The sequence below is a fragment of the Stegastes partitus genome, unplaced genomic scaffold (genome assembly GCF_000690725.1).
Source record: "Stegastes partitus isolate 25-593 unplaced genomic scaffold, Stegastes_partitus-1.0.2 Scaffold453, whole genome shotgun sequence".
In the NCBI taxonomy this organism is placed as follows: domain Eukaryota; kingdom Metazoa; phylum Chordata; class Actinopteri; family Pomacentridae; genus Stegastes; species Stegastes partitus.
In genome coordinates this window covers 262037-285705 of record NW_007578184.1, presented here as the reverse complement: position 1 = coordinate 285705, position 23669 = coordinate 262037, and the positions used below count along the sequence as shown (strand labels likewise).

The 23669-nt window shown below is 42.2% G+C and overlaps 1 protein-coding gene across 6 annotated transcripts in view; it reads right to left on the bottom strand.

Moving 5' to 3' along the window:
• Nucleotides 1-2912: 2912 nt before the first annotated feature.
• Nucleotides 2913-23669, bottom strand: part of clcn3 (chloride channel 3) — a 45715-nt gene continuing 24958 nt past the window's right edge. For 4 of the 6 annotated variants that reach the window (XM_008286378.1, XM_008286377.1, XM_008286381.1 and 1 more), the window contains 13 exons: nucleotides 22367-22527; nucleotides 21148-21247; nucleotides 20074-20261; nucleotides 19462-19584; nucleotides 17772-17978; nucleotides 17530-17610; nucleotides 17130-17382; nucleotides 16330-16622; nucleotides 16059-16245; nucleotides 15019-15417; nucleotides 14632-14848; nucleotides 12485-12560; nucleotides 2913-5659 (listed from right to left, as the gene is read on the bottom strand). In XM_008286378.1, coding sequence (XP_008284600.1) covers nucleotides 5477-5659; nucleotides 12485-12560; nucleotides 14632-14848; nucleotides 15019-15417; nucleotides 16059-16245; nucleotides 16330-16622; nucleotides 17130-17382; nucleotides 17530-17610; nucleotides 17772-17978; nucleotides 19462-19584; nucleotides 20074-20261; nucleotides 21148-21247; nucleotides 22367-22527 — 2468 coding nt within the window. In that variant the 3' untranslated portion in view covers nucleotides 2913-5476. The remainder of the gene's footprint in view (nucleotides 5660-12484; nucleotides 12561-14631; nucleotides 14849-15018; nucleotides 15418-16058; nucleotides 16246-16329; nucleotides 16623-17129; nucleotides 17383-17529; nucleotides 17611-17771; nucleotides 17979-19461; nucleotides 19585-20073; nucleotides 20262-21147; nucleotides 21248-22366; nucleotides 22528-23669) is intronic. The other 2 variants (XM_008286380.1, XM_008286382.1) reach the window with 1 other exon arrangement.

The following is a 23669-nucleotide window of genomic DNA, read 5'->3' as shown; positions in this document are numbered from 1 at the left end:
GCGTTTATGTAAGGAGCGGTAATAACGTAGGCCAGACTCTCTTTTGTCATGGCGGCGGTAACCATGGCTACAAGGCCGTCATTTCTGATGTGACACAAAGGTGATGGAGGAAATTAATCTGCTGTGAAGGGAGGTCAGCGGAAGAACAGAGTGAGATGGGCAGAAATCTGTTTTTGTGTCCTAAGATGTGGTTTCCTGTGGACATGCAGATAAACATCTTGTTGCATTCAGCGATAGAATAAACCTACAAACTAAAAAGCTGTGTGTACAAACTACAAGTTGAAAGTGATGCCAGATTATCACTTTAAAAACTCACCTTAAACTCCAACAAAACCCTTAAAATCTGTCACTCCTAAGTGGACTTTGGTTGTTAAAATCCTGTTTGTTTGTTTTTTGAAAGGGCAAAGCCTGAACCACGAAGCAGGATTTGGGGTCGATGAGGTAACTTTTCAGGTGGTTCACTGCCTCACAGGTGGGGTACATCGCCATGGTAACTGATGCTGCATATCTCACCTGCTTCGGGTGTGTTCAAGATAACAGATCGATGTGCATGGAACCACTGATCACCATTTGTAGAAGGTCCCCTGACAGTTTGTACGCTGTTTTTGCTCATTTTATTTTTGTTTCTGTACATAAACCTGGTGGGGTCTGCCCTTCTTCTTTACTGATTGGTTGATTACAGTTCAGATCTAGAGGCTGGGATCAGTGCAGTTTAAGAAAACGCCACTTTTTACACCTTGCTCTTTGACACTAAACGCCAATATTAGTGCTTTTTTTAATGACCACATGGAGCATTGTGTCTTTCTTTACGTCTAAGTTGGCAAATAGAGCACCGACGACCTCCTGACAGTTTGATTTTAATGCTGTTTTTAAAAATATGTTAGATAAGTGACGATTTATTACCCCTTTGGCTTTCAAATAGATCCTTTTTAGACTCTCTAAACCCTTTTTTCCCCCTGACAAGTACAGATGTAATAGGACAAGATTTTTTTTCCCAGGTAGTTTTTCTACTCCTACAAATTCAAAGCAGTTTTATTTCCAGCGAGCCTTTTGTACAACGATATAATCCTTAAACAGAGACTGAACTCGCGGCGCTAAAGCCTTGTACTTGCTGACCTTAAAGGCTTTGCAGTAAGCCGACTTAACGATTTGAATTATGTTTTTATGTTTGATTTTTACTTATGATCACGTCCATTTAAACACTGAGAAGGCTGCAGCTGAAATAGGAGTAAAACTGTCTTACAGATAAGCAACACATTTATTGGAATATGCAATCGTAATTCTAGTCAGATCCACTTGTATTATGTTCTTAAACTCCTCATGCTGATTTAGGATCATGGTTTATTCTTCTGTTGGGGTTTCAAGCGCCCACATCGCTCTGTTTAGCAACTGTTGGGTTCAGTGAAGCCAGATAGCGAGGAGATATTCCCGGTATGTTTAACTGGCTTGGTAATGCAGGCCTTCAGCTTTCTAAAGCCAGCGAGTGAGCACTGTGGTGGACTGACAGAGGCATGAATGATAGATGTGTAACAGGACACACAGAGACGAGGAGCTCTGACTCTTTCAGCCCCCGTCACGTCTCTGAGCTACTTTCAAACTGGAGGCCAGTTACAAAAGCCGCTTTGTGTTGGGAAACTGGTCTGAATCCAGTCCCACTTCTGTGCTGGAACAAAGTCATAAGTCTGAACTTCGAGGGTCAGTTTCTGCCTGCACTGTTGAGCTTTTGCAAGTCTGGAGATGACAAAAAGAGCTCAGAGTGTAGGGAAATGAACACATCCAGCAACACAGAGGCATCAGATTTGAAAAATCCAATAAAATGGAAACTGTGTTAAGTATTTACTAGTGAAATAAGACGCCCGAATGCATTTAACTAACAGACCAATAGATTAGTGAAAAAGATTTGAATGTTATGCGCCTGTTATTGGGTGCACTTATGCAGAATGGCATCTCTGTAATTAAAACTGAGGTAGCAGAACTTAAGTTTTTTAGCCAGACTTCAGACAGGGTTAAAGTTAAATTTAACACTTTCATACCTTTTTAACACCTTGAAATGCAAATAAATACCAATTTCACCATCGTTAACATTGAAAGCGGGAAAAGGAAAACCAGTAATTGTGAAATCAATCGTATTTAATAATAATTCCTAATATAAACTTAATTTAATTGGACCCAGATACAGAAACTAAGATCAGCTAATTTAAAATGATTCTTCTTGTTTTCTTTTTTAAGCAAATATGCAGTTTTTAGCTCCAAAATGCAAATATTTTGCCACATATGACAGTAAATGACGCTCGTTTGAGTTCTGGAGGGATGAGACGACAGAAACAGCAGGTTAGAGCCTTTTTAAGGAAAATTGTTCGACGCTTTTAACTACTTTTAAAGATCTTGATCTTCTAGGATCAACTTGGTGGACTAGTCTTTTAAAAATGAGCAGTCTAGGTTTCCCTTTAGTATTATTTTATGTTTCTTTTTGACTTTAAACTGTTTATAGCACCAAGGATCTAAAGCTGTCTGGTTCATAGTCGAGTTCTTTGTCTTGTGATCAAATATTTCTTCATTCAAGTGAAGCTGATGCACATTTTTGAGTCGATATCCCGGCTGGCTGTTTCATGTAAAGACAAATCTGATGAGTTTAGCTCTTTATCTAAAACAGAAAAACTGTCTCACTCAAACATGGTTGACAAAAAAACTCCACTTGGCTCGTTCTGGAGCTTTTGACCACATTCAGGTTGTTGAATCAAACACTTTGAGGAGTTTTCAGGACTTTAGGTCACCTTCAAAGTCCTCAAACTTCATCTGCAGCCTGGTCATGTGTCTTCAGTCTGATTAAAACCTGCCAAGAGATGCAGTTAGTAAAGGAGCTTCTGTTTGGGACGAATCCAAAAATATCCACCAAGAGCCATTTGTGCAACTTGAATCTTTTTTTTCCTTTTAATTTAAAACAAAATTTTAATCTTTACATATTTTGTTTTAAATGTACAATCAAACAATCAATGTAATCATACAGAAAATTCTTCATAATAATAATGCACAACTCTATCGACACTACCCATAAATAAAAAAAAAAGAAAAAAAAAAAGGAAAAAACATCGAGATCAGTATGAAATACAATGTTAGGCAACACCACTGGTTAACAAAGACGATGCTCTGCTCCCTGTCGACCCACAGCGGGACAGTCACTGCAACGCAAAGACGAACGCCCACCTTCCACACACACACACACACACACACTCACACACACTCTACAGGTAAGGTGCTACTGCTCAACATCACCGTCGCTTCAGTTCCCTTCATCACGTTCACTCGACACGTCGGATATTTGATGATTAAAAAAGGGAAACGTTGGCAGAAAAGATGAGTGTGAAAAGCCTAAAAACCTTTTGCCAGGCACTTGGCAGGTGTGGCGAGGTCAGAAAAGCACGAACAAAACCTGCTGGAGGCAAAAGCAGGGGGCAGATGTTCAGATTGACAGATGCAGTTTTAGCTTTAAGGGACGCAGAGAAGTTCATAAAAATCGTTCTTCACCTTGAAGGTAATGATCTTTTGTAGCTGTTCAAGTTTTCTATTATCATCATTTAGGGTATTTTTCCCCCAGTTCAGTTGATAACTTCACTCTTTTTACCTGTCGCTGCTTTGTATTAAGGACTCATGTTAAATCTACCTGCATTCAAAGATAAGAGGCTTTAAATTAGTTTTTACCTGCTTGGAGTTGGAGGACCAGTGGCTTCGATTAAAGTTTAGAAAGTTTAAGGTTTAGTTTCTAACAATTTGTGATGCACTGATGCTGAACATTTTCTGGTTTTAAGCTCTCAAATGTGAGGATTTATAACTTAACCGTCAGATATGTTAAGATATAAATGCCTGGACTGCTTTTCAAGGGGCAGTTTTGTCAACATTGGGTCATTTTTATTGAAAGTGAATCAGTAATTACATTAAATATACAAGTTAGTTTGATATCAGTTTGCCATTTTAAAGCATGTTAAATGTTGTTAATCTCTATTTTTAAAGGTCTAAATCTCAACTATCTGCCACACAGCGCAGGTTAAACCAAAAACAGGATTCAATCATGGCGCCAAATAGATCAAATATCCCTTTTTAGCGTGCACAGGTGTACCGCTGAGGCTTTGTTGTGTAGATCGGGTTGGAGTGTCGAACAATACCTGCGGGGGCTCAGAGAGAGACGGAGCTTTGATAAACTGAGGGAGGATATGTGACAACCTGTAGCTCTGCGTGTTATTTCCTGAAGACCTGGATTACTGAGGAAGAAAAAAATAAAAGAAGTCACGACGTAGCATCGTCTTCCACCTTCAGCACAGCTTCACAAGCTTTTAACTCTAAACACATTTCCAGTTTTGTTTTACTTCAAGCCGGTTAGAGTTTAGTTGAAAAGGTAGCAGAAGGAGAAGAAATGTGATTTATCTCTGGGACACAACTCAACACTTTTTCCTTTTTTTTTTTTTTTTTTTCCTCTTTATGTACACACTCGACCTGTCTTCACACACATTCACTCACAAGCTGGCTCAGAAATGAAACACACACTCGCACACACTCACACATGAAGCTCTTCCATTTCCACTTCTTCTGAAAGGGAACATTTTTGTTCTTGAAATACAGTACCATCTGTGTCTCTCGACCGCCCTCTCTCTCTTCCGCACACACACACTCACACACACACACATTAAAGCCTTCTCTGTTAGACAGGGGAGCAGCCGTGTGCCATGACGCAATCACGAGAGACTGCCGTGTTTTCGAGGGGAGGCGAGGAGCAGGTGCACATCCTCCCAGTTCCCATGGTAACCCGGCTGGAATGTAGTGGAACACACACACACGCTCGCACACACACATATTCTCACACGCTTAATTCACAGGTAAACAATGTGTTTTTCTGGAGGACGGACAGGTCAGGTGTGTGCGAGGGGAGGGGAGGGGAGGGGGGCCTTATTTTCAACCGGAGCCTGGAGGGTTTCAAGGTCCCTCATCGCGTCCCTCTTTCGGCGGTTCATTCCGACCTTTGACCCCAGCCAGGCGACGTCCACCAGCGGAGACAGGACAAGGGTGAGGCACGTGAAGAGTGCAAATGGGTGTAACTTTACAGGTTCAGGGAGCTTTGTGGGTGTGTGTGTGTGTGTGTGTGTGTGTGTGTGTGTGTGTGGAGACAGCATGCATGTTGGAGGTGTCTGCAAGTGCAAAAGTGTGTTTGTTTTTTTTTCATGTTTGATTTTGCACGTGTGTGTGTGTGTGTGTAAAAAGTGCATTTCCTCTTATGTGTGTGTGCCTTCAACCCAGGACCTTGTAGCGTCCTCAGCAGCCAGACTGATGATAACAAAAGTCTTTTATCATCGTCTTTTTTTTTTCCCCCTCGCGTGGCCGGTAAGTCTCTGGAGGCCACAGTCACTCGGTTCAGGGTCTACAAAGCCGAAAACTAAAACGAAAAGAAAAAACAAAACAAAAAAACAAACCAAACGGGGGCCGAATGTCAGAGATTGGAGCCGTTCAGGAGACACACTTCCTCCTCCTCTTCCTCGCTGTCGTCTCCTCCTCCCCCCCAGCCGTCCTGGAAGGAGCGGATCAGTTGAACATGATGGACTCTGGATCTTGGTTTGCCATTTGAGCCATGTGACGAAGGATGTCTTTTTTTGTGATAATACCAAGAAGCCGCCTGCAGGTGGAGACAAAGGAGAAAAGGGACGAGGACAAAAGAAGAAGAAGAGATTTTAGACAAACACAGGAGGAGAGCAGGTGGTTTACAGCTGGAGTGAAGGAGAGAAAACAACTTCGTGTTTTTGTTGGCGAGGATTTGTTTAATCAGACACGTGGTTTAATTTGATTCATTGAAAATCAATATCTGGATGCAGCCAACAAAAACACGAGTCCCTGAGGAAGCAAAAGTCAGCAGAAGTAGGAGGAGGAGGAGGAGGAGGAGGAGGAGGAGGTGAGTAACTGAAGGGAAAAAGAGGTGAAAGCAGGTCAGAAACAGCACCCAGCCACCCGCCTCAGAGCAGGGTGTCGTTTCACACACTATCCCCGGCCGCTCTACGGTTTTCGATCCTAAAAGCTGGTGATAAAAAGGAGGAGGAGCTGGATCCTACAGGGGGAGACAGGAGGCCGTGAACAGGAGGTGAGAACAGTTAGATCCTCAGAGGAGAGGAGGCGCCTCTGTGGCAGGAGTCAGGCGGAGTCACTTCTGTCCTGTTTGTTTTTGTTTTTTAAATCTTCTGCTTTGGTCTTAGAGCTGCAATTAGATTCATTTTCATTATCGATTCATCTGTTTGAAAGAACAATATTCTCTAAATCCAGCTTCTTAAATGTGAATATTTTCTGTTTTCTTTACTCCTCAATGAGCATAAACTGAAAACATGACATTAGAGGACGTCATCTTTGGTTTTGGGAAACATATTTGACCATTTTCTGACTTTTTATAGACCAAAAAACTAACTTATTAACTGAGAAAATTGACAGATTAATCAACAATGAAAATAAACATCGGTTGCAGCCCTATTTTAACTTCTGGTTTCGTTGTGTAGTCGATCACACAACAGATGTTAAATCTTTAATAAGATGTCAAATTAAATCAATAAACTGTACTTCTAAGATAAGAATGAACAGATGAAGTCTAATTCCAGTTTCCACTCTTACTTTTGCACTTTGCACCATCATTTCTATTAATTCATTAAATGTAACAGGGCAAGCAAATAATAAACGTCAAATGTAGCTCTTCAGTTTCTCTATAAATAAATCACACTTTACGACAGATAATTTTTGCATGTTTACACCAAACTGCTTTACTGTCTTTATATTTACTTAACGTTCAGTCTCTAATCTTTCTTAGAAAACAGCATCAACTTTCAACAAAAAAACTAAGTACATGTGCTTCTTCAGCCCTCAGTAGTGTCTGCAGGTATTTCTTTCAGGCAGGGATCTCCAACTCCGGTCCTCGTGAGCTGCTGTCCTGCAGGTTTTAGATGTTACTGCAACACACCTGACTCTAATGAACGGATCATTAACAGACTTGTGTAGAACTTGACAACAAGCTGTTGGAGATCCATTCATGTGAGTCAGTTGTGTTGCAGAATGAAAACATCTAAAACCTGCAGGACAGCAGCTCACGAGGACCGGAGTTGGAGATCCCTGGTTTAAGGTATGTTTCAAAACTTCTGCTGTTTATCCATTTTAGTTTGGATGCTTCAGGAGTTGTGTTTGAGTCTGCTTTCCTACTAAACTGTCACCAAGTTCTTTTCCTGATTTGCCTCGCTCCTATCAAACAACATTTTCCAGATAAAGAACAAAGACATCAGCTTGGAGTACCAGTGGTTAATGCAACATAGATAATCAATTTCAGACACCTACGACCTTGATGTCTTTGCTGGCAGCTGTTGTTCTGTTAAAGAAATCTCTGCTTCATGTGTACATGAACAGTCATGTGATAATGGTTTTCAGGGTTGTCAGTATGAACAAAGAATATTTCTGCTCATTCAGAGGTCTTTTTTTATTTCAAAGTCTAATCTATTAGTGTGGATGTAGCCTGAGAGGTAAAACCCAGGGTGTAACAGCACGTTTTTGTAACTACAGATCCTCTCTCATGTGGATTTCTGCAGCTGGACGATCACAGAACAACTTTTAAAAAAATATTGGAGCAAAAATCAACCCGCCAAAAACTGGACTTTAAGGTAATGATTCTACATTTAAGCTTTGTTTTCATATTTCATGCCCCGTCTGATTATTTTTAGTGGTGCTGCTGCAGATCTCAGCATTGGTGTTTAATCCAAACAGGAATGATGGCTGCAAATACAAAACATAAGATTCAAGTTGTTATGAACTGTCATGTGACAACAATATCAGTATTTCAGTGGGAATCTAAGCGATGTCTGACTCCTGTGACAAAGCTGCCTCCGCTCTTCTTCTGCATTTACTACAAAGCACATCTACTTAGTGACACACTGCTAATTATTCTGTCAGTCAAGATCATTCCTGCTGATTCAAGAGCCCCAGCTGAGAGTTTTTAATGACTTTGATCTTGGAGCTGTTCAAACATGACCAAAACGTGCTCTTGAATTCAGCCGTGACTGTCGTCTGAGATCAGGTGAAGAGAAGCATCTGAAGCCTAAACAGGTGATAGCAGTGAGAAGAAGAAGCCGTCGATCTGCTACAGAGCACAAACAGTGCAGAGCTGGGTCCAAAAGCTTTTCGTTTTAACACTGTCGGATGAACAAGTGAGAATTGGTGTATTGGGATTGAAATTTCAGCTGCGTTTGAACCCTAGAAGGCAGATAAAGCAGACTCGTAAGGAGCTGAAGCAAACATTTGAACCCAGGTCTGAGTGAGAGGACTTGAGATGACCTGAGGGGGGATTAGAGCTACAGCCCGTGAAACACTGGTGACACGTCACGCAGATCCGACCCGAGTCCCCCCAAGAGCTGCAGAGATCTGCCGTCATGAGCGTTCCTTTTCTGAGCAGACACTTGGGACACCAGGTACAGATCAGGGTGCATCAGGGGAGGAGGGTGAACGCAATGTTCCCTGTACAGCCAGCAGCGCCCGGTCCTCGTTCAGGGCCTTCATCAAGTTAATGGAGTCAAGTGGACACTCAGAGGGAAACTAGTGAAGGTACAGCTAGACTTAAGGCTTTTAAAATGACCTTTAAACGCCGCCTAGAATTACATTTACTTTTACAATAAAACTAATTAGAATTGTGTTCAGAGGAGAGGGTTTAATTTGCTGCTTAGTGATCAGTAATCTGTAATCAGAGAGCGTTTCTTGAATAATCCTGAAGAAACACTTTCTCATCTTGCCTGTACTACTGTGTATGTACAGCAACATGACAATAAACTTGATTTGATTTAAGATGAGGAGGTCAATAAAAGGCTCTTTATAAATTTGGAACATTTCACAGAAATATTCATCTCTAGTTTGACTTCCACTGAAGCCAACTTTGACTCACGATTTCTTACATTTATCGACCAGACCATCAGACAGCAGGTACAGTCGTCCTCTAATGTATTCATATCCTCCCATTAAAGAAGGAAACAAACAGCTGTCACTGAAAAAAGCTGAAATTGACAAAAGAAGTAATAAATAAACATTTAATGAACATCATGACGATGCTTTTGAATTGTGGTTCAACAGAAATATTTAAAAAAAAAAAAAGCAAACAAGCGTGATGGGACCCGTAAACTAATATTTAGTTGAACGACCCTTTGAGCCAATCACTGCCAGCAGGTGTTTCCTGTAACTCTCAGTCTGCTCCTGTTGACAGGTATTCTGATTTCACTGCTCATCAGCAAAGTGCTCTCATTTGGGACAGTTTTTTATTTTTTAAATTATTCTTTTCAACCACAATTCAAACGCAACATCTTATTTAACTAAGTTATAATTTAGCAAATTTTTATTTATTATTACTTTTTTCGGTTTCTAGTTATTTCAGTGACTGTTGTGAATTTTGCCTTTTCTTTAATGGAAGGGGATGAATACATTTGAGGACGTCTGTATAAATGGCAAAACTGAGTCAGTCAGCCTTTAAATCGTGTGTTAGATCAGTGATTAATGACTTTGGTTTTGTAGATTTTTGCCCTTTTTTTCTCATCAGATGCTGGAGTGTTCATGATCCTGTCACTCTCAATTCATATGATTATTAGTCACCACCAATTTGGAAGGATAAAGTATGTTTCAGACATTAATCTTGAGATTAGAAACATGTCTTAGATGGTCCATTTCTGGTAAATTATGTTAACAAATAAACAAAACTATGACCCAACAACAAATGACAAGCAAGCTACCTAAACATATTTTTTGTTTGCTAATTTTATTCAGTTATTTCAAGCCTGTCACTGCAGTAAATATTTACCAACTTCATTTTCTGCTCACATGTATCCGACTAACTCGTAGAGCCTGCAGGTATCTAATATAAATCTAAATCTGTGTGAACCTTGATTTGTTGTGACCTTTGACTCCACTTAAGTCTTTTTTTTTTTGTTTCTTCTCTCCTGAAGAAGGCAGGACACTTGCTGGCTTAGAGGAAACATTGGCGGGTTAAAGCACAGAATTAGTAGTTACTTCACCAAGGCCTTATCAGCACACGCTAACCAGCTGAACTACAGCACTACGAGCACCAGTCAACACAACAACGACACTTCACCCACGCGCACTACCACTACACAATGAGGGGAATGTGGGAATGAATCGCATCACTCTAGATCGTCCCCCTCCCTCCTAGTGACAAACACCACCCTCTGAGAGTAACAACGGTGGTCCGCTTTCCCAAGGCGGCTAACTACTCGCCAAAGTGTTGTAAAGGCGACGGATCAGATGTCGTCGATCTGTGGAGAACCAACGGAGTCGAGAGTGTGGAGGGGAGGGGGGTTCGATAAAAACAAAAAAAACAAAAAGAGGAAAAAGCAGTCGTTAATGAAGGCAGAAAATTTGAAGTTGGAATGAACTGAACGGCTACTGTTGTGAGAGGGAGGTTGTGGGGAAACACACAACAGGCATGGTGGTGGTGACATGGCTGCAGACATGCTGAGGGTGTTCTACCTGGGATCGATTATACAGCATATAATCACAATCCTGCTGTCAATACATGAAAGCTGCGTGGCTGTGATGAGTAGAAGTGTCAGAGGAAGTAGCGTGATGAACATCTGGTTAAGGTGCTAGCAAGAAGCAGCTGATGCAGCACTAAGCAGAGCTACAGGAGGGGCGAATGCAGTCTAAATGGGATGAGATGCAAAGCTGCACTCTGGGAGTCTACGGAGCCCTTTTCAGACATGGAGGCTGCAACACTGCATCAGATTCACCACCTGACCCCTTAAACCAGGGTTTTTTGATGCAGACGTTCAAATAGAAGTCGTAAAATAATGTTCAAAAGTCATTTCCAAGTCTAGAGCTTTAAAACATGTAAGTAAAAGAAACTAAGATTTTTGAATTTGCAGTGCGCTCTATGATTACAAATCTTAAAAATCTGCAGTTATCTGAGTAGAAATTTGCAAACAAATGATATTGATTTTTTTTTAAAACAATTTGTGAGCATCTAAGTATAGATTAAGAACTTAAAGAGTTACTTACACAAATATATCTTACATCCATTACCTAATTTATTGAATCATGTACATTATATTTGTTATAATTAACTGTATTATTTTAAAATGTTCGATTTCCTCTCATTGATTTTATTTCATTGCTTTTCAGCTATTTTAATAAGTTTTATCAACTTTTTTAAATTATTTTTTTGAATGCACACTATATTTACCTCCTGTGTGCATTAGATTTAACATTGCTCTACTGTTAATCTTTATATTGTAATATATAAGACACTTTGTAGGCACTAATGTGTTCAAAATGTGTACAAATCAAGTTCTATAGCTTGAATTACTGACGTTAAGTGAACATTTTGTCCCTGATTTTGGGCTACAAATCATTTCTACACAGTTGAATTCTTATGCAAAGTTTTTTTTGCAGACAAACACAATAAATTATTGTGAAAAGCTCATAATCTGGCTTATTTTAATGTGCTAGTAGATCTCTTTAATGTCTGTTCAGACGCATCCTGCGGCAGTGCCTGTACATTATTTCTCGCGGTGACACTGAGAACAGCAGCGTATTGAACAACAATCACATTAAGGAAGGAAAATCTTGAGTCGCTCTGAGCTGCCACACCAGTAATGGATTTAATGAATCTGCAAAGCAGAATTAATGACCGTCGTTAGCAGAGGAGACATTCACTTCAGATTCTCTCTAATCTTATCAGCCCCGATTTCTACCAGCGTTATCATGAATTAGATGAAATAAAGTATCCGGCAGCCTGTTTATAGCCTATAACAGTCCATAAATCGGCTATAAAACAAAATATGACATTATGACGCTTTTTTAATTCCTGTTCACTCACGTGTGTTATGTAAACGGTTTTACATTCATTTAACGTTTGAGTCTTAATCATATTTGTGGACACTTGTGGTCTGATGATTGCCACAAACCTCCGAGGTGGTCTTTATATTTAAAGTCTTCAGTGGTTTATTAAGCTGATTTTACTTTAACCTTGATCTGGGAAATTGTTTAGTATATAAAATATTGTATATAAGAGAAAATCAAACCTAATTGTCACTAATTTAAATAGTTTATTTTTCCACTGCTGTAGAAACTAATGATTCTCATGTCTGAAAGGGGCTCTGGAGTGATGTGGGTGACAGTTCCCATTAAGGCCCAACTTTACAGGACCCGCCAAAAACCTTTTCTACACTTTAAAACCGCTACCAGCGATGAAGATGGAGGTCAGAGAGAACGTCGACACTCTTCATCAGAGGTAAGTCCACAACAAACCAGCCCACAAACGACAGAGGAGTCAGAAAGAGGAGAAGGGAGGGCGTAATGTTTAGCCGGGAACTGTCAGGTTTTTCACACCACGTTTTCATGCATTCCTCCGAGGAGGCGGAGCCTAAGAGACAGGTGCGAAAGTGGGGGAGAGGTCACGTATGTGAAGGGGGGCGGGGCTAGTCACCAGGGGCTCCGTGTGCTGCTTGAGCTCCTCCAGATGCTCTAATATATTCTTCTTTGTGATGATGCCCAACACAATCCTGAAACACACACCCGTTACTCGGTTGGCTGCCCAAAACAACAACAACAACAAATAAACAAACACAGGAGAGACAGAGAGAGAACAGACAGCAGCAGCACAAAAGTACAGCGCCCTCCTGAGGTCACGGCCAGAACTTTTTTTTCCCTTTGTGTTACCTTGCAGTAAGTTTTGCATTTCCTCTGAGCCATGAATACGGCTGAGCTGTGTTATGATGCTGTATCGTGTGTTTTAATAATCCTCTGACAGAAAACCTGAGACGAGCTGCTGTCTCTGGATGACACAGCTGCCTCTGTGGCTGCAGTCACGGCTGTGCTGCGGTTGTTACGATCATTTCTGTGACGCATCCATTTTGAACGGTCATCACGCTGGCTGCATGTCAGCAGTCGTGTGAGCAAAGTGGTGCTTTTGCTGGCTGAGGTTTGTAGTAAAGCTACTGTAATTCCGAACCCCTGCTGTGTTTTACTAACACATCTGTCACGGAAGCACCGCAGACTCAAACAGTAGCAGCTGGAAACGTTCCCAGCACCACAGATTGAATCACAGCAGTAACAGTCACCGTATATCCAGCCACAGCTTCACCCTTTAAGATGAGTAACGAGCAATGAACGCATCACAATACCTCTGCTTTCTGTTGTAACTGCACAGTGTTTCCCTAACCTGGCGGTGTGTTATAACTGAACTAGACCAACACACCAGCTGTTCGTATGGGTCAGACAAAGTGTAAAGCATACTGCAAGGAAACGCAGAAATAGTCTGAAAAAAGTTCTCGTCGTGACCTTTTGGGAGCTCTGCACAAAACATACATAACAGGGAGTAACTTAAAAATACTAACTGAAAATACAACTCAAAATTAAACAACTCAATTGACACAAAATGCAATAAAGTCTGATGTTATAAATTAATTTTACATGTGTTATGATGGAACTATTGGTCTGGTGATGTACTGTATTTTTCTATGTGTCAACAAATCTCATAAAAAGAGCAAAACCAACATAAACACATCAACTTATACCAAACAAGCTTGATCCTAATTAGTACAGAGCTTTAATACGGTCTAAAAATGATTAAAACAGTACAACATACCAAGTTCCTTCATACTGGAAGACATGCAAACTCACCCTAACCCATCCTGCTGCTAATATAATCACTAACAACTAAATTATTTGTTGCTAAAAACCTCAATAAATGCCTTATCTGCTCGTGTTTAGTCACATTTTAGGGTCCTATGTGGCCCTCTTTACAAATACAAGTATATATTTGTAACCTATTTTCAAACGGCTTCACTGACAGATGGGTTTTTCTTTTATGAGATTTGTTGACAAGAAAAATATCGCATACCCCCAGTTTTATTATTTCAGACATAAATAAAACTTAACCACAAAGATGCAAATAAATCAAAACAAACACTGCTGCTCAGTTCCTCTCCAACACAGCAAACACGAGAACTGGTCGGTAGAACGAGGAGTTTGTCACCTCGTAAGCACAATCTGTCTTGTCATTTCTACGTCACACCAGCAGGCGGCGCTCCGCAAAAACCAAAATTAGACTCCTGGAACTCCTGAGTGTGTACCAGAATAGACAGCGAGACACTGGTAATTTAGTTCCACTAATTGTAAAGGACAGTCCTGACACAGTTAGAAATCATCTGACAAACAGCTTCTTCACAGAGGTACAACCTTCTTTTCTCACATTCAGACTCCACGTGAGCGGATTTTATCGACGGTATTCTCCCAACATGACACCTGTTATGCGGTCGTGGTTAGTTTGGATCAGTAGCTCCGTCGCTTCTGCTGAAGAGACTGTCTGTTATTGCTCAGTGGAAGGATAAAGGAAGTGCAGCACAGCGATTAGGCCAGGCCATGCAGATTATACGGGGGTAAATCCAGGGATCCTCGAGCCCATGCAACACCAGACAGTGTGTACATGTGTTTGTGCGACGCCGGTCAACCTCAGACGGGTTAAGCATTCATAACAACACCAGAAACAAGGATGTGAGAAGGATTCACCCTGGATTCTTACATTACAACCTTCCTCCCCCGATACAGAACTGTCTTTCATTTCCTACTTACCCGTTGTGAGTGACCAGGCACTGGCGCAGGCCCAGCTTTCTGAAAATGTCCACCACGATCTCCATGGGGGTGTGGTCGGTGACGGTGAACGGGCTCATGTCCAGGATGGAGCGCAGCTTGAGGGGTCGGGGGCTGTCGGCGGGCAGGGTGGGTGCATGCTGGGTGAAGTACACCCTGGAGTTCAACATTATGCCCTCCTGCTTGCGGCGAGCATTTTCTATTGACAGACACACAAAAAAAGGGATTAAATGAAAGAATGTACCTTTTAATAAACTTACATTCATTTGGCGAAGCTTCTATCCAAAGATCCTTCATGTTTTCTCCTCCATATACATATAATAGCCCATTTACTCTGTGCAGAACCCTCCTTACGCTCTGCAGTCTTACCAATAGCAATAGTGATGTCCCTACGCAGAGCGAAGCCCACCAGCCTCTGGGACTCCTTGGAAACTATGACAGGGAAACCATTATAACTGGTTTCATTGATGATGGCCTGCAGCTCCTCCACCGTCAGGTCGTCCTGCGTCAGCACCGCCAACGGGGGGTCGCTGCGTCGAGGCCTCATCACCTCTCTGGCCAGCGTGGTGTGCGTGAATTCCTCCTTGGCGTCCAGGAAGGGGTATCCGTTCAGGCGGATGTGGGCCTCGTAGATCCCCTCTCGGCCGAACGCGTCACCCACCCATTTGCTGGTCATGACGGCGGCCATGAGGGGGACGATGTACTCCAACCCGCCGGTCAGCTCGAACACTATGACGACCAGGGAGACGGTCATACGAGTCACTCCACCTACAGACGGAGGACGATAGAAACAAATGTTAACACACATCTAGACAAAGAATAAGGACTCCAACTAGAGGTGTTTCACTTTGATATTAAAGAGACATAAAACAAAGAGGAGGCAACGCTGTAAAAACAAAGATACAGTGTGTGCGTCATCAAGTTCAACAGCAGAAGGGCAACTTTATGCAGAAAAATAAGAGCACGCATCCCTGAGTCAAAGTGAAAATCGATCCTCTTAATAAGGCTTTAAACAACCTTGTTTCTTCTATTTATTCATAATGCCACTGCAGAAAACTACAGTTTATCCCACAAGCATGCATTTCCTACTAATGGACACAAGAATGGCTGCACAAGATCTGTAATTTGTCAGTTTTCTTGTAATCACGTGACAATAACAAGATGCTAAATTGTCTAAATTGAAGAATTGAACCTATTACGGAAGAAGCAAAATACAGTTAATTTAAAAGACACTTTGAGCCAGTAAGGTGAAGGTAAATACCTGCAAATACAAGACAATAGTGAAAGTAAAATTGTGCAACATCAATAATGCTGTAGGACCAGCCCTCGACACTGATGACTTTAAAAATAATAAAGCCTTGAACCTTTAGGTGATGGTGACGAGCTAATCGTTTCTATGCATGACTCACCCAGACAGGCCGCGGCCCCCACCATGGCGTAGAGCCCCGGAGTGATGCAGTCGGCTCCCACCTCGCACCACTCTTTGAACAGGAACCAGTCGTGGTGGTAATAGGCGAGCTGCTCCACGGCGATGCCAACAATTCGCCCCGCGATCGCCCCGATGGCCATGCTGGGGATGAACAAGCCCGACGGCACCTGAGGATGAGAAACGGCCACAGTGTTTTAGTGCTGATAAGGACGTGCAGGGTGAAAACAGCTTCTCTGTTCTCCAGGCATCACCTTGAGTCCAAATGTGAATATAGTCATGATGATTTTAAAGATGAGCGCCAGGCAGAGCTGCCACATGGCGGAGTAGACGCCGGGCCCCGCTGGCCGGTTGGGGTTGTCTGTGAAGGCCTTGCTGCCGTTCATCTGGCTGCGGTACTGGCAGAGCTGGGAGGACTCCAGCGGGCCGCAGTCGGTGAAGAGCTCCTTTATCAGCTCGCTGGTGTTCTGGCGGGTGTAGGGGTTTGGGAAAGCAACCACTGCAGTGATGGCCGCCACCAAGATCACCTCCAGCACCGGGTACTTACCTAAACAGAGGGACGCAACATGGCAGAGTGTGAGAGGCTGGTAGCATGCTGGGCCTCAAACTAGCATTTCAATGGAGATACAGTCATATATTCACAAAATGGGTAAGAAGCTGAGGTGTGTCTTTGAACACAAGAGTCAGTGGTCTAACAGAAAGTCTGTAAGTAGTGATGCAATGTGAGAAGTAGTGGAGAGCCTGTTATAGTCATGTGTAGACGTGAAACAGAAAAAGATGTTTTTTAATTCAGACACTGTAGACAAAGTGTGCATAACAAGAAAAGGTTCAATATTTTTACTTTTTTCAGAGATTAGATCAGGATAATATAATGTTCTATCTGTATATTTTCAGCCAGTATTTCAAGCACACTGTAATTATATCATAGACCAACTGTTGTTCAACTTGTATTTCTGGCTGAGCAAGTTTTTTTTGTGTCTCCTTATCAGTCGGTTTTTATTCCCACATCTTGTTGACATATTTCATGTTAACTCCTGGATCTCGAGCTACTTGCCGAAGCGCGTCGACTTGCGCCGCCGGCACCAGGCGATGTTGGCTCGGATGAAGAAGGCGCCCCACAGGCCCCCGAACACCCCCAGGAGGATGAAAGGGATGAGCTCGAACAGGTACCACGGCGTGTGGTACTCCACGTAGAACAGCACCAGGCGGCTGTTACCGAAAGGGTTGATGGAGCGCAGGACGAAGGCGGCCACCAGGGCAGCGAAGAAGGAGCGCCACAGTGTCTTCAGGGGGAAGTAGTAGCTCACCTGTGGGGGAGAGAACAGGAGAGGTTACAGGATTAGCTATGGGTGGAGTGTTTAATTAATTATCCTGCCATTTTCATCAAGCGTTATGCTGTGATTAGTGAGCAATAAAATCATGCTGCAGAGTAATTTGATGATGTGCCGGTGTACCTCCTCCAAGCTGAAGAGAACTCCTCCGATTGGCGCTCCAAAAGCCACGGACACCCCGGCGGCCGACGCAGCAGAAAGAACCTGAGAGGGCAAAAACAAACTCCTCAGCTGATGTGATGAGTTTCTACATGCAGTCACAAACAAGTAAGCTGACTCTGAAACACACAATGATTATACAAATACACAGGAGAAAGAGATAAACGCCTTTTCTGTTGCTGTGGCTCATATTTCTTGTCTCTCACCTCTCGTTTCTTGGCCTCGTTCTTGCTGTACTTGGGGAAGAGGTAGGAGAAGATGTTCCCACAGCAGCAGGCCACGTGGACCAGGGGGCCCTCTTTCCCCAAGCTGAGGCCAGACGCCACAGCCAGAACCAGAGTGATGGTCTTGATCATCAGGGTCCACTTGCCCAGGTAGCCCCGGATGATAAACCCACTCAGGATGGTCTTGATCTGGGGGAGACAGGAAGGACGGCTTGGATTTCTACTATGGATAACCAGGCAAGAAACGTCTCCTTTGTTCCTCAGTTTTTGATTGAACAGATAAACCCTTCTGGATAAACACAGTAGCTCTAAACAAGTAAGGAAAGCTTAATGTAGTTTTTGATGCAGCATCATATTGTGACATCAAAGTGAGACTCAAGGATTAGTATCACAAAAAAAAGAAGTCTGTGGTTTCCACATGACATCACATGAGGGGTGTGGATACCAATTATTTTCTTTAGAAATTAATCTATTAATCATTTAGTCAATAAAATGTAAAAAAAAAAACACCCATGACAAACACTCATTGTCTTCATCGGGATCCTACAGTAAATCAAATAGCTTGTTTTAAATGACACAAAAGTAATAAATGTATGTTATAAAACAAATCTGATAAGCTGGAACCAGGAAATATTGAATTTAGCGATGATGAATGTCTGTCAATACGTTTCAGTGCAATTGAGGAATAATTTGATTTTCGGATTTTGTGTATTTTATTTATTTTATTTCTGTATTCTGGGGTCATTTTGTGCTTTAATCAAAAGGTTCATAGAAGGGAGCTGACGGAAAATGAAATGACACAACAGAGTTAAACACCATCACCATGCCGCCTGAATCGTTCCCTTTTCTCACCATTTCCCATAAACCAGGCTAAGAAAACCAATGTCAGAGATTCTCGCTCCTCATCTTCTTCTATTAAAATGCTTTTGAGTTGCCTTTTCAGCATCTTTAAGCAAATTCACCAAGCTGCTGCTTTAGCTGCATCTCTGATCCTATTATGTTGTTCCTCCAAGTCACCAGCTAATACAGGCTTCACCTTCCCTTCTAGCTTTTGTGTTCCCATGGCAACTAAACTCACTTTTTTTTTTTTTTTTTAAGCTCACCTCAAAATAGCTTTTTCACAACGCAGTCAAGCCTTTCACATCTCTCCGCTGCCCACTGAATTAACAATTTTAAGGCGCTTCAAGACATTAAAAGCATGAAGACGCACCGTGCGGTTTCCCAGTAAGTGCACATAACCGACTACCGACTGGCCACTTTCACGGAGAGCTATAAGCCGCTGCAGAGATTAATACACGTTTTATCTCCTGTGCTGCTCTTGAGTTCGTGACATCCCCAGCGAATCGATCAGAGGTGAGAAAAAACAGAAAATAAATAGCTGGAAGGGATTCAAAAAGGAATACTCTGTTTGCCTCATTAGTTTGACAACAAACAAATAATGAAAAGCAGTGCTGAGCTGTGCGACTGAACAAAGAAAAGGGAAGATCTGTCTAAAACGTGAAGCTGTTTGAAATGCCGCCGCTCAAAAGGCAATTTTCAAGTCAATAGTTCAAGAGCTTCCTACGAGAATGTGCTGCAAAGAGAGGTTTCAAAGCACACTGTGGCTGCAGCTGCAAGAAAGTTTCAGCTGCACTTTTGAAAAAGGGATTCACAAAAATGACATTCTCCTCACCTCGGGGATCCCTGAGCCGCAGGCGTACGGAGCGAACACCTTGACCAGACACACAGCCAGGAAGGCAAAGGACAGAGCCCAGTAGATGTACATGAAGTAGTTCATGATGTATGAGCCGGGGCCCTGCACAGAGGAGAGGAGGAAAGAGAGAGAGAAAGAAAAGTTTAAGAGGCAAAATCTGAAAAGTCGCTGGCACCAGAAATCACATCAATAGTTTGTAAGAACGCCTGAGAGCACATCTATAGGTGGGCATGTGTGTGTGTGATGGGATTTAAGTATGCTTTGCAGACTGGGCTTTGTTCTTCCATCCATATCTTTTTCTTCTAGAACCAGCCGCCTCCTTCTCCCTTTGTCACTGCATTGTTTTAACCCTTTAACACTCACCTGATGTCTCAGCTTGCTTAAACAAATGGACTATTTTTTGATCGTTATGCCTCAGCAATTAATTTTCAAGAGGATTTATCACATGTTGTGTGCTTACATGTTTTAGTGCTATAACTATTCTAGGCCTCATGTGACCAAAATTGTTCCCATAAATCCGATGTAGTGATTCACACAGATTGCAAATTTTGGGTTAAGACAGCGTTTGATTCTGTGCCTGTGTTAGTCTACCTCGGCCTGCCCCAGTATTAGCTCAGCCCAGCTCTTCCACTGAGGACACTTGTCCCTCTCAGCGAAGGTGGTCTCATTGGAGGTCCAGCAGCACTGCTCGTGGTTGAACCACATGGCGCTCAGACACACGCCCTCCTTCAGGTCGTTCATCCAATCAGCAGCAATGTCAATCAGGCCAGCCAAAGCACCTGACAGGAGGAGGGAACCAGGAAGGAAAAAGAGGGGCAAGAGGTGAAGGCAGGAGGGGAAGGAGAGAAAAGAGAAAAGTGTTTGTTGGCAGTTAGCTTGCTAATTGTACTACCAGTGTTTATGAAAGCCTCTGTTTGTAACAAGAGAAAATACAAAAATGCAAAATGAAACCTGAGAAAAGTGTGTTCCGGCTGCAAAATGGAGGCTTTTAGCCAAATAACAGGCTCTTGCATCCACATCATGACAAACTTTAGCGCTAATTCTGACAGCTAAAGAGTGATGACACTTAAAAAAGTGCTCTGCAAGTACCAACACGTAGCCTACACAAATACAAAATGGAAGGTTTTGCGACAAAACTGCTACAGGAATGTTACTGGATACCAAAACTCTGCATCAGACAGCACACTTCAGGAAAAATATGACAGTAAATTAAAAATCATTGACTGCCTGAAAATACTGCGATCCTTAATTTAACTTCTGTGAGCATTACAGGCTCATTTAGACGGAGTTATGTCGACTCCTACCCCAGACCATCTACTTAAGTGAACACAATGAACCCGTCTTATCCATTACACCAATTTCTCTCCTTTTGTATCCTACAAAAAAGCCATTTTATAGCAGCTTTATTTTGACACTCCAGTCCTCACAGTTTCATACAAAGCCTTGGTAATTTTCTCTTTTTGCTGCTTCAAGGCCTGAACTCTATCTGGTGAGGTTCTGCACAAGAGACAGTGTGCTCATGAGAAGTCTGTAAATGAGTGCAAAAGACAGACAGGAACAAGAGAAAGGCTGAGCGTGAGCCGCCTGAGGCAAAGCATGTGAGAGTCACCAGCAGAGCACATAACAGCCGTGTGTGTCTGCGCTTCGGCACAACATGTGTGTTACCTGACGCCAAACCGGTGAGCGTCACCACCAGCCAGCCAGACCAGGCATCGTACAGGCTCTTGGTGAACTCCCATGCCGACTCCTTCTTCTTACTGTTGATCTGCACGTACACAGAAAACACAAGCGCTGAGTTACATGCACGAATAATATAACTAAGAAGCTGAATATTTAAGAAACACCTGGTGTAGTGAACTCATACAGGCAGGTAGGCAACGTAGGTCAAAAGTTTAGAACTACTGACTGATAAGAACTCACTAATCTCCTCTCGTGGCATTGTTTACACTGCTGCTTCAATAAAACAGTTGATTACCATCTACCACATGGCAGGTCAGACCAGGTTATTAAAACTGATACCATTCAAATTCAAAATTTCCAGGAATCCTGCAATAAAACAATTTGAAACGTGTGCTGTAGAACTGTGTCAATATTTGGATAAAGTGTTGACAGAGAGAGGACGAATCAGCGGGATGGAGCCAACATTTTACTGAGTCCAGTCATATTGGAGCTGCACACTTAGGTTCCTGTTAGTCTAATCTAGACTTTGGACTAAGAGAAAATGAAGGCTGTGAAAAGGAGGTGGGAGCTCAAAAAAAAAAAATTATCGGTGGGAATGTAGCAGGGAAAAAGTAGTTGGCTCAAAACTGTAAAAACAATTACATAAAATGCCAGTGGCTTTGATATTTGATACCCTTTTTCGTGGATTTTCTGCTTGTGAAGTTTTGGTTGGTACATGTTGTCTTTTCTTTGTCAAGCCATCAAGCCAAAAAGTGCTGATCCCATCTACCCGGTTCTTCTTTTGTGGGATCCAAACAAACTATTGCTGCAGCAGGAAATGTGCAATACCAGACTTCCCGTGCAGCACGGGAGTTTTTCGCTGACACTAACTAATATCAAAACATTGTGAGCTGGGAAAAAGCCAAATCACGAGGATGTCTGTTAAGTGCTGCGGATTAGTTGGAATCGCTTGATGCAAAATAAATCTGTCTACATTTTGCTTACTTAAGGCCTCAGAACACTTCAGACAAACTACTTGTTGGGTCCTTTAGCAGCGTCTGAAACCCCCTGTCTGAATGTAAACTCTGGGAGGGGGCTGTGTCCAACACTTTTTGTCATTTATGAGACTTGTTAAACTTCTCTTGTATCATCTCTTCATCTGTCACTGAGTGGAGGTTTTTTTCTTTTACAGTGCTGGCTCATCTTAAAGCTTCTGCGCCCTCACCTTCCGGTGTCTCTCGCGATCCTTGCACTTCTCACGGACCCAGTCGATGGTGTGGAAGTCGTCGTAGGTGCCCACACCAGGGATGGGCTCCTCTAGGAAGTCCAACAGGTGGGTGGTGCTACTGGCGGCCCCGCCTCCGTTAGACATGGCGTAGTTAGACCCTGGAGAGGAAAGACAAGGGAGACATTTATCAGAACTGTGCAAAATTCCCGACATTACATGACTGCGGAAAGTCAAGACAGAACTAAGAGTCGAGTCAGAGCGATATTAGAATTTTTGGAGTAAAAAAAATGGTTGTATATCGGACAACATCTGTGATAGATCAACGCTGGTGGATAATATCAGCTGAAAATTGATGTTTTCTTCAGTATTTAACATTTTACTTGTTAAATATAGAAAAGCATCTTAATAAGCGAGCATATATTGCTGTTTTTTTTTTTTTTAAATCTTATGTTTGGTTCAGCATCTTTTCTTGAGCTCCTAAACTCAAGAAAATCAAGACTCTGCTACTAACCAATAATACATGCTGCAGCATGCAGGATGTGAAAAAACAAACTGACACCCAGTGCAAACCCATACACATTTCCTAGAAGGAAACTGCAAATGTGAGTCTCTGCAACATACATCAGTACAAAAGAAGCCCCTTCAAATATTGCTATAATAATGCTTACTCTCTTAGAATTTGTAGAATATCAACTTTTGTCATTAAAAAGGACGGTTACAGTCCACAGGCTGGAATGAATTAAATTAAAGAGCTTCTTTGTTCCTTAATCTAAACTGTTAAATCAGAGTTGAGGTTCTACGTAGGCCTCAGTGTACAAGTGAGAAAAGGGTGAAAAACTCGGTCACACTGCTCCTAAATCATTCACAATGTCGAAATTAATGTATGTCTGTCGTATTTAGGGTTTTTTTTGTGGAACAATGTAGATCTCTGGATACGAGGCACATTTCAGAGAAATATTCTGATAATAATTTGAAATCAAATCAGTGCAAACAAGGATATATAACTCGCGACGCAGTACATTCACTGCATCCAATTCTTTCAAACAATCCTGAAAAGACAAGAGATCCATCACAGTGCTGCCTGCAGCCGGCTGCACATTAGAGCTACACCTCCTCGATTATCCAGCCCATCAGAAACACTGCAGAGATCGGCGCTGAGCTTTAATGAGACTGTCGCAAACACGGCTAACTGCGGTCCATCATCTCATCTGGGACGATAATGGAGTGGAAGTTTACTCCCTCTGCTGAAGGATTTTGATGGGTGACGGAAATCTTTTCTCACTATTTCATACAAAAAAAT